Source organism: Hevea brasiliensis, chromosome 14 (genome assembly GCF_030052815.1).
Source record: "Hevea brasiliensis isolate MT/VB/25A 57/8 chromosome 14, ASM3005281v1, whole genome shotgun sequence".
In the NCBI taxonomy this organism is placed as follows: domain Eukaryota; kingdom Viridiplantae; phylum Streptophyta; class Magnoliopsida; order Malpighiales; family Euphorbiaceae; genus Hevea; species Hevea brasiliensis.
The window spans coordinates 14,184,084-14,195,916 of NC_079506.1; the positions used below are offsets into that span (position 1 = coordinate 14,184,084).

At 33.0% G+C, this 11,833-nt stretch overlaps 1 protein-coding gene across 1 annotated transcript; it reads left to right on the forward strand.

Annotated features, from left to right (window-relative positions):
* The first annotated feature begins 5,269 nt into the window (after positions 1-5,269).
* On the forward strand, positions 5,270-6,454 carry LOC110655200 (uncharacterized). Its single transcript, XM_021811406.2, has 2 exons — positions 5,270-5,337; positions 5,821-6,454. Exon 2 carries the CDS (start codon positions 5,842-5,844, stop codon positions 6,283-6,285), a length of 444 nt encoding a protein of 147 aa, XP_021667098.2. The 5' UTR covers positions 5,270-5,337; positions 5,821-5,841; the 3' UTR covers positions 6,286-6,454.
* The last annotated feature ends 5,379 nt before the right edge of the window (positions 6,455-11,833 follow it).

Sequence of the window (11,833 nt, forward strand, 5' to 3'; positions counted from 1 at the left end):
GTTTCTTGTCTTTTTTTTTTTTTTTTTTTAAGATTTAGATTGAACTTTTGAATAAAATAGTACTCTATCTAGTTAATAAAATTTTAAAAATTGAGAAAAAAAATAGAAGATTAATTTGTCTATTTTCATTAATTTTCATCTTTTTTAATGACCTTTTGGATTTAAGTAATCAATTGGCATTACTAGCATATTTTGGAAATTCCTGATTGATTGTAGATAAAGAAAAATTATAATTTCACAAATTGGGATCATATAATTTCTCATATCGTTTATTAATGTTGCAATGTCAACTCTCATTTCATTACATATTAATCAAATGTTCAAAATTATTAAATATAATCTTTGCAAATATGCATCCTGTAGTAATATATTGTGTACTCTACTAAGGTGCCGATTGATAAAATTTTTAATTTTTTTAATCTTTAACTTTTGCTTTTTTTAAAAAAAATAAGTATCTGATAAATATAAATTCAAAATCTAGATTTGAATCTTCACTTTCTAATCCCTTCCTAATATAAGAATAGTTCAACAATGCAAGCATTTAGTCTCCATATTTAATTATAACTGGAGAAGACTTTGACTAGTACTATTCTTCTATTTATAAAATATAATAGTTTTGTTTTGCCTGTATTCATCTTCAGATAAATTTTAATAATTATTCCTGAACTTATATATTTGTAACACTACAATTCTTTAACTTTAAAATATAACATAAAATCTCCTAATCTTTTAAATTTTACATAACAAAATTCCTTTAGTTAGAAAATGATGTGAATAGCTCCATATAACACTTAGTCAACATTTCTCTCTCCTCTCTTGTACAAAGTATATAATTATTCACTTTATGCATGAAAAATTATTCTGTCTATAGAGAAAAAAATGATTCAATTTACACATAACTTGTGAGAGAAAAGAGAAATACTAATTAAGCTCTATGCTGAAACTATCTAGGTCAGCATCTAACTAAAAAACTGGTAATTGAAGGTTTGAGGGATTTTACTGTGTAAAATTTGAAAGTTGACGGGGTTTTATGTTACATTTTTAAGTTGAGGGACTGTAATATTACAATTAGATAAGTTCAGGGACAATTGTCAAAATTTATCCCATCTGATTCATAAATCTTATGAATTGTGAGAGTATTTACGTGTAACTTCACTTCACTAAAAAAATGTACTAATATAAGAACGGATTTTACTAACAGATTTTAATACATTGGTAATTACTAGCTAATGTTGATATTTATTAGTAAATGAAAATAGAAAAAAAATTAGGAATTGATATTATTAACGAATTTTGAAATTGGTTAGTAATTTACCAACGAATTTTTGAATTCATTTGTAATTACTAACAAATTTTTTAGATATGAAAAATTGAGTATTTAAATTTCCAATCGATTTAAAGTAAGTTGGTATATTATCAACGTATTCAAAACTCCTTTGGTAAGTTACCAACCAATTTCAAATTGATGGGTAATTGGTACTATGAGTGATTTTAACTACCTTTTAGTAATTTTTTTATATATATAATTGGTTTTAATTAAATGTAACACCGTTATGGGTTTTAAATGGTACAAAAACATATTCAGAGAAAATTTTAAAATAAATTAATTTACCACTTTATTTTTAAATTAATTGACAAATTTTATTTTATATTAATATAATTATAAAATAAATACATAATTTATTTTAAATGATGTAGCTAATTTACAATATGATAGTTGACTAAATTAAGATGACACAAGTGATTAGATCTTAGTTAACTTGCCCTTTTAATTAAACACCAAATTAAACCATCATTTGATTTAATTAAGACAGGTGAACCGTAAGCCTTGCAAGTTGCAATCAAATTAAAAAAGGAAAAAAAAAAGTCTCCTTAAGCATATTATAATTTAATTTAATCAAATTAGTGTTGTTAAAGCCTATATTTGTTGTAATGATTCCTGAAAATGATGCCATGCACACCATCCTCCATTCTAGCAGGACCAATAGAATGTCAGTATAAGTATTGCAAGCACACATGCCCTTTTACATATACTATAAGAACAATGAAAACAATTGAATCATGGAACTCTTCCCACATTGTTGTAGTGTCACGACCCAACCTATGGGCCAGACCGGCACTAGGATCTGGGCCAGCCTAAAGCCCCCGAGTCCCGTAGTAAGCCTAACTGTTCATTAACCCAACTCTAAGGCCCATTTGGGCCCAATTTCAAGAAACCAACCGGACAGAGTCCGGCCATAAAGTGGACCTTTCAACGGGGAGTTTTTGACTCACCCGACCTGTAAACAAAATATATCATCAATTGGGGAGCTCAGCTCACCCTCCACATACTCATATCGGCATAAAAATAAATGGGAGCTCAGCTCCCTCATCCAATCCATCAAACATGCATATAATTTTACAGGTCCACATGACAATTTATATTACAGACCCGAATCATTTAAATATTTCTAACACATGCGGAAATTCTAGGAGTAAATAAAATTACAAAACTATTGATAAACAACCTGCGAAGGAGAAAAGCAGGTTAACCACAATAAAATCCTCCTGTAGCCTGAAAAAATATTGAACAGGAGTGAGCGTTCGACTCAGAGAGTAAAATATCAACTTTAACCATAATCTCTATAACTATCTAAAACTAATGCACCCTGTAGAGTGAAATGCAACATCAACAACATTTTCACATCATAACATCAAAAAGGTAATTTGGAGCACTCACGCACCCTGTAACATCAATCATAATATATGGGAGCTGATCCCCTATACAGCTCTCTTAAATCCAACCTGGTGCCAGCGAAGAACTCAAGCCGGACTTTCGCTTAATAAACCAAATCGGGGTCCCAGCGAAGAACTCAAGCCGTGACTACCCCCGAAGGATCGGGTCCCAGCGAAGAACTCAAGCCGTGACTACCCGTCCTATCCATAGTCCACACCACATCACACGCACGCCAACGCACGCACACTGCTCCAAATTACCACAACAACATCCATGGCACTTTAACAGTTATCAATGCAACATAAATCGTGCCTAGAGTTTAACTACATAAATATATGCATATAAGTGATGCATGGGCATGCTTGAACATATAATAATAATGAAATTACAATTAAAATTAATATTTTACTCACAGACTTGACGGTGGTCACTGAGGCGGCTGGGCGGAGGAAGAGGGCTGTCCCGGCTCACCTGACAATTACATTACATTTATTTAATACAAATGACCCAATACAAATCAAGAAAAGACCAAATACGTCCTAAGTTGTGCCGAAAATCCGGCAGAGTCTCCCCTATACCTAGGACCTACCCAACCTGCAAAAGGGCTCAAAACACACTTCTATATCCACAATCCATATATCCACAACTCAATCACATCACACAGCCCCTCCTGGGCCCATCAAATCAATCATCCATCACAATATGTAAAATTTCAATTTAGTCCTTATAATTGATCATTTTTGTAAAAACTGCTCAAATAAGCTCTAAAATTTATAAAACTCTGCCTCGCGGTCCTTAGAAATATTAATAAGATATTTAAAAAATAATCGTAATTTTCTAAGCTACCATGAATATTTTATGGATTTTTAATCCTACTTAAGCACTAGAAAATTACGAAAAAGCAAGGTTCAGGTTTACCTTTGCCGATTCCGACTTCGGGAACGCGCTCGGGATGCCTGACAATGGTGGGGTAGCCAAAACCTCGATCCAATTTGGAGACTTTTCCGGTAGCTGGTCTGTCTGGCCGAAAATTCACAGATCCGGACAACTGTCGAATTTCCGCGAATTGAGGATACCTACACGAAGCCCAATAATAATATATAAAAAATCAGGGGTGTTACATTCTTCCCCCCTTACAGAAAATTCGTCCTCGAATTTTACACAAGGCAGAATAAAGTACATGATTATACATTGAACAGATAAGGGTACTTGCTACGCATGTCCCGTTCTGACTCATCCAAAATGCTCAAAGGGCATTAAGTCTGCGGAAAGGTCAATCAAACATTGAACATTCTTTGTAGATATTCTGCAAACGTACATTTTTTCCTATTAATTAAAAGTTCAATCATTTGACCAGCTACTGCGACTGTCAGTATTGTGATTAAATCCATCAAGAATTTTTAGAATATATATATATATATATATATATATATATATATATATATATATATATATGGGAATTATCAGAGACTAATATAGATGTGAGGAAGATATTTTTTTATAGTTACTCCGTTTGAAATAAATTATATTTTTCTAAAATTTATATCCTTTATTTTATAAATTTTGTGTAAAGCAATATTTTATTTTTTAAAAAATAATTATTTTATAAAATAATTAAATTAACATAAAAATGATAACACTTCAAGAAACAAATAATTAAAAGTTCAAATTAACAAGAATGTCAAATGGTTATTGGGACCCACTTCTAAAAAATTTAGAATAATTAAGGTTGGAAATAATTTTTAGAATATAAAACTATTTAAAACATGCCACATGATTTTTTAAATAATTTAAAATAAGTTCTTAAAATAAAATATAATAAAAATTCAAAGCATAAAAATACATTAAAAAAAAAATCCGAGAGGTTACAGTCACCATAGATGATGCCACTGAGCATAGTCTCTGGTGATAGTAATCACTTAAGAAGCTATGCTTTGAAGCTCCCTAAGTTTTGGGCGCTTTATCATAATATCTACTTTGACCATGGTTGATGATCATTGACTCCATTTATACTTCTCTGCTAGAATATTGAGAAATCCTTCTGAAAAGCTTTCAAACTAGATAGTATATAAAGGCTCAAAGTTTCAAGTCTGATACCATGGTGGTGGTTGTGATGGTGGTAGTCTACATATCTGTATATAAACATGAGACTGTAATAATCATTATATTACATTTTTATTCTTTCAAACAAATTAAGCAATGTAATACTTCATTCAATTATATGGTTGATTACATTCAATTTCTTAAACTTCTTCTATTCTACTTTTTGTAAAATATATATATATATATATCAGAAAAAAAAAAATTAGACTACTGATAAAAGGAAAAAAAAAAGTCCATGGAGAAATGGAATTGAATGCCCTTCAATTAGCAAATGGAAAAGAAATTTAAAAAATACATTCAGTTATTTCAATATGAATAGAATAATGAAAAGAGAGACTTCTTTGCCAAGTGGATGCTCCGTCTAATAACGTGTGGAAAATGCAACTAGTTAGCCCAAGTAAATGGACCGTAATATCGTATGAACAAGTCTTAAAACCTTATCCCTTTTTCTATAAATTCACTGAAATATATTTCCTTTGGATATGTGGAGCTCATTCTTAATTTTCAAGGCAAACAAGGTATCTTAATTTTGTTTCTTTCTCTTTATTTTATTTTATTTTTCTCTAAATGTTCGATTTTATCTTTGTATTGGATGTTTAGTTCAATTTATTTTCAATTTTTTATCGAAATTAATATGAAAGTTTTAATTATTAAGTTGTAAATTTCTTGATTTAAATCAAAAATCAAGTTTAATTTTCTTATGTTTTGAGTTAAATTTTTGAATTTAGTCCAAAAATTAAGAAGTTTATTTTTTTTTTATTTTCTTAATTTTTGAGTTAAATTAAACTTAGATTGAAACTTTTAAATTAATTTGAACAAAAGTTGAAAATTGATTAAATTGAACATCCCAATTAAGCACAAAGGGTGAAATTGAGCATTATTATTATTATTATTGTTGTTATTATTGTTGTTTAAATTTCTAGTAACACGTAGAGCACTAATCATTAATTACAGAATTTAGGTGAAATTGTTATAAATAAAGAATATTCCTCAATGTGCAGGTTCATTATTGAAGCTTTCCCATGGATCCAGTTATTGCTGCTACGTTAGCTGGTGCAGTCATAGGTGCAGCACCAGCGACTGCTGCATTGCTTTACAACATTGGAAAAGATTCATCATCCCCAATTCTACGAAAAGGCTCTTCCATAAAGAACCTTGACCATAACTGTGAAGTGCTGGACAAGGAATTACAGAAACTAATTGCTGTTGCGACTGATATTGATCAGGGTCGTGTCAAGAAAGGGGAAATAAAAAATACTAGCACTTACAAGTTATGGATAACAAGGGTATGGGAGATTCAAGCAGAGGTGGAAGCTTTGATTCATGAATATGAAAGGATTAAAGAGAAGTTTAGAAGGGAAATTAATATTGTTGCTAAAGGGAGACTAAGCAAAAAAATGGTGAACAAGTTTGAGGAAGTTACCCAGCATCTTGAAGAAGGAAAGTTTATGATTGCAAACTTTTGAAGGAGATTAACTGAACAAGAGATGGAGGATTTCCTCTGCACCTGCAATTACTTGCAGGTGTAATGAATAATTGCATTTTAAAATATAATAAGTTCATAGCTAGCTTTTAGAAAGCTCAGCTAAAATGAAGTGCTTTATGGCCATAGTGCTTTATGGCATCATTTGTAAAGTTTCTTGTCTTTTTTTTTTTTTTTTTTTAAGATTTAGATTGAACTTTTGAATAAAATAGTACTCTATCTAGTTAATAAAATTTTAAAATTGAGAAAAAAAATAGAAGATTAATTTGTCTATTTTCATTAATTTTCATCTTTTTTAATGACCTTTTGGATTTAAGTAATCAATTGGCATTACTAGCATATTTTGGAAATTCCTGATTGATTGTAGATAAAGAAAAATTATAATTTCACAAATTGGGATCATATAATTTCTCATATCGTTTATTAATGTTGCAATGTCAACTCTCATTTCATTACATATTAATCAAATGTTCAAAATTATTAAATATAATCTTTGCAAATATGCATCCTGTAGTAATATATTGTGTACTCTACTAAGGTGCCGATTGATAAAATTTTTAATTTTTTTAATCTTTAACTTTTGCTTTTTTTAAAAAAAATAAGTATCTGATAAATATAAATTCAAAATCTAGATTTGAATCTTCACTTTCTAATCCCTTCCTAATATAAGAATAGTTCAACAATGCAAGCATTTAGTCTCCATATTTAATTATAACTGGAGAAGACTTTGACTAGTACTATTCTTCTATTTATAAAATATAATAGTTTTGTTTTGCCTGTATTCATCTTCAGATAAATTTTAATAATTATTCCTGAACTTATATATTTGTAACACTACAATTCTTTAACTTTAAAATATAACATAAAATCTCCTAATCTTTTAAATTTTACATAACAAAATTCCTTTAGTTAGAAAATGATGTGAATAGCTCCATATAACACTTAGTCAACATTTCTCTCTCCTCTCTTGTACAAAGTATATAATTATTCACTTTATGCATGAAAAATTATTCTGTCTATAGAGAAAAAAATGATTCAATTTACACATAACTTGTGAGAGAAAAGAGAAATACTAATTAAGCTCTATGCTGAAACTATCTAGGTCAGCATCTAACTAAAAAACTGGTAATTGAAGGTTTGAGGGATTTTACTGTGTAAAATTTGAAAGTTGACGGGGTTTTATGTTACATTTTTAAGTTGAGGGACTGTAATATTACAATTAGATAAGTTCAGGGACAATTGTCAAAATTTATCCCATCTGATTCATAAATCTTATGAATTGTGAGAGTATTTACGTGTAACTTCACTTCACTAAAAAAATGTACTAATATAAGAACGGATTTTACTAACAGATTTTAATACATTGGTAATTACTAGCTAATGTTGATATTTATTAGTAAATGAAAATAGAAAAAAAATTAGGAATTGATATTATTAACGAATTTTGAAATTGGTTAGTAATTTACCAACGAATTTTTGAATTCATTTGTAATTACTAACAAATTTTTTAGATATGAAAAATTGAGTATTTAAATTTCCAATCGATTTAAAGTAAGTTGGTATATTATCAACGTATTCAAAACTCCTTTGGTAAGTTACCAACCAATTTCAAATTGATGGGTAATTGGTACTATGAGTGATTTTAACTACCTTTTAGTAATTTTTTTATATATATAATTGGTTTTAATTAAATGTAACACCGTTATGGGTTTTAAATGGTACAAAAACATATTCAGAGAAAATTTTAAAATAAATTAATTTACCACTTTATTTTTAAATTAATTGACAAATTTTATTTTATATTAATATAATTATAAAATAAATACATAATTTATTTTAAATGATGTAGCTAATTTACAATATGATAGTTGACTAAATTAAGATGACACAAGTGATTAGATCTTAGTTAACTTGCCCTTTTAATTAAACACCAAATTAAACCATCATTTGATTTAATTAAGACAGGTGAACCGTAAGCCTTGCAAGTTGCAATCAAATTAAAAAAGGAAAAAAAAAAGTCTCCTTAAGCATATTATAATTTAATTTAATCAAATTAGTGTTGTTAAAGCCTATATTTGTTGTAATGATTCCTGAAAATGATGCCATGCACACCATCCTCCATTCTAGCAGGACCAATAGAATGTCAGTATAAGTATTGCAAGCACACATGCCCTTTTACATATACTATAAGAACAATGAAAACAATTGAATCATGGAACTCTTCCCACATTGTTGTAGTGTCACGACCCAACCTATGGGCGGACCCAAGACTAGGATCTGGGCCAGCCTAAAGCCCCCGAGTCCCGTAGTAAGCCTAACTGTTCATTAACCCAACTCTAAGGCCCATTTGGGCCCAATTTCAAGAAACCAACCGGACAGAGTCCGGCCATAAAGTGGACTTTTCAACGAGGAGTTTTTGACTCACCCGACCTGTAAACAAAATATATCATCAATTGGGGAGCTCAGCTCACCCTCCACATACTCATATCGGCATAAAAATAAATGGGAGCTCAGCTCCCTTATCCAATCCATCAAACATGCATATAATTTTACAGGTCCACATGACAATTTATATTACAGACCCGAATCATTTAAATATTTCTAACACATGCGGAAATTCTAGGAGTAAATAAAATTACAAAACTATTGATAAACAACCTGCGATGGAGAAAAGCAGGTTAACCACAATAAAATCCTCCTGTAGCCTGAAAAAATATTGAACAGGAGTGAGCGTTCGACTCAGAGAGTAAAATATCAACTTTAACCATAATCTCTATAACTATCTAAAACTAATGCACCAGAGAGTGAAATGCAACATCAACAACATTTTCACATCATAACATCAAAAGGTAATTTGGAGCACTCACGCACTCGTAACATCAATCATAATATATGGGAGCCGATCCCTATACTGACTCTCTTAAATCCAACTCGGTGCAATGAAGAACTCAAGCCGGACTTTCGCAATAAACCAAATCGGGGTCCCAGAAGAACTCAAGCCGTGACTACCCCAAGGATCGGGTCCCTGAAGAACTCAAGCCGTGACTACCCGCCCTATCCATAGTCCACACCACATCACACGCACGCCAACGCACGCACACCGCTGCTCCAAATTACCACAACAACATCCATGGCACTTTAATGCTTATCAATGCAACATAAATCGTGCCTAGAGTTTAACTACATAAATATATGCATATAAGTGATGCATGGGCATGCTTGAACATATAATAATAATGAAATTACAATTAAAATTAATATTTTACTCACGTACTTTGACTTGTGGTCACCGAGGCGGGCGGAGGAAGAGGGCTGTCGGCTCACCGACAATTACATTACATTTATTTAATACAAATGACCCAATACAAATCAAGAAAAGACCAAATACGCCCTAAGTTGTGCCAAAATCCGCAGAGTCTCCCTATACCTAGGACCTACCCAACCCGCAAAAGGGCTCAAAACACACTTCTATATCCACAATCCATATATCCACAACTCAATCACATCACACAGCCCCTCCCGCCCATCAAATCAATCATCCATCACAATATGTAAAATTTCAATTTAGTCCTTATAATTGATCATTTTTGTAAAAGCGCTCAAATAAGCTCTAAAATTTATAAAACTACGCCTCGCGGTCCTTAGAAATATTACTAAGCTATTGCAAAAATAATCGTAATTTTCTAAGCTACCATGAATATTTTATGGATTTTTAATCCTACTTAAGCACTAGAAAATTACGAAAAGCAAGGTTCGTGTTTACCTTTGCCGATTCCGACTTCGAACGCGCCGATGCCCGACAATGGTGGGGTAGCCAAAACCTCGATCCAATTTGGAGACTTTTCCAGAGTGGTCTGTTCGCCGAAAATTCACGCATCCCACAACCGCGAATTTCCGAATTGAGGATACCTACACGAAGCCCAATAATAATATATAAAAATCGTGGGTGTTACATTCTTCCCCTTACGTAAAAATTCGCCCTCGAATTTTACACAAGGCGTAATAAAGTACATGATTACACATTGAGCAGATAAGGGTACTTGCTACGCATGTCCTGCTCGACTCCTGTGTGCACTCTTCCACTGACTGGCTCCTCCACAAAACCTTAACCATAGGGATCTGTTTTGATCTTAGCTGTCTCACTTGGTAGTCCACTATGGCTACAGGTTGCTCCTTAAATGTCAAGTTCTCTTTAGCTCTATTACATCCGGTTGTAGTACATGAGAACGACCGAATGTATTTTACGAGCATGGAGATGTGAAACACGGGATGAACGTGAGAAAGGTTGGGTGGTAGCTCCAACCGGTAGGCAACTGCTCCAACTCTATCCGTAACCTCAAAAGGTTCAATATACCGAGGTGCCAACTTGCCCTTCTTTCCAAATCTCATGATTCCCTTCATTGGAGAAACCTTCAGGAATACATAGTCGCCCACTGCAAACTCCACATCCTTCCGTGCGGGTCCGCATAACTCTTACGCCATCGAAAGTCGCTTTTCAATCGTTCCCTGATTAAAGGAACTACCTCTGAAGTGTACTGCACTAAGTCTACATCATGCACCTTCGCTTCCCCCATTTCCGTCCAACACAGAAGAGACCTACACTTCCTTCCATATAGTGCCTCATAGGGTGCCATCCCTATGCTGGAATGGTAACTGTTGTTGTAGGCAAACTCCACCAAAGCTAACTGCTCATCCCATTGACCTCCAAAATCCAAAACACTCATGCGAAGCATGTCTTCCAGTGTTTGGATTGTCCTTTCGGACTATCCGATGCATGCGAGGGTGGAAAGCCGTACTGAAGTTCAACTGTGTGCCAAGTGCCTCCTGTAACTTCCTCCAAAATCGAGAAGTGAACTGGGGCCCTCTGTCAGATATTATGGAAGCAGGAACTCCATGCAATCTGACTATTTCTCGAATGTAGAGTCGGGCATACTGTGCAACAGAATATGTGATCTTCACTGGCAAGAAGTGAGCTGATTTAGTTAAGCGGTCTACAATTACCCATATCGAATCATATCCTCGCGTGGTACGAGGCAACCCAGTCACAAAATCCATAGTAATCATTTCCCACTTCCATTCTGGGATAGGGAGCTCTTGCAGCTTCCCTGACGGTCTCTGGTGTTCAAACTTCACCTTCTAACAAGTCAAGCACTTGGACACAAAGTCTGCTATGTCTCTCTTCATGCCATTCCACCAGTAGTTATCTTTCACATCATGGTACATTTTGGTGGAACCTGGGTGGACATTGTACAGTGTATAGTGTGCCTCTCGCATGATTTCATTCCTGAGGTTGTCCACATCGGGCACACATATCCTAGAACCTTGCACTAGGGCACCATCATTGGCAAATCCAAACTCACCACCTTCATCTTGCTGTACTCTTTCTATGATCTTCATTAATTGTTGATCTCTGTGTTGGGAAACTCTAACTCTATCTCGCAAGTCTGGCCTCATTGAAAAATGAGCCAACAAGACCCCCTCATCTGAAAGATCTAGGATTAAACCTCGATCCATCAACTCATGTACTTCCT

Bases quoted from the DNA above. Each gene is read 5' to 3' on its own strand.
- LOC110655200 (XM_021811406.2), top strand. From the start codon at position 5,842: ATGGATCCAGTTATTGCTGCTACGTTAGCTGGTGCAGTCATAGGTGCA.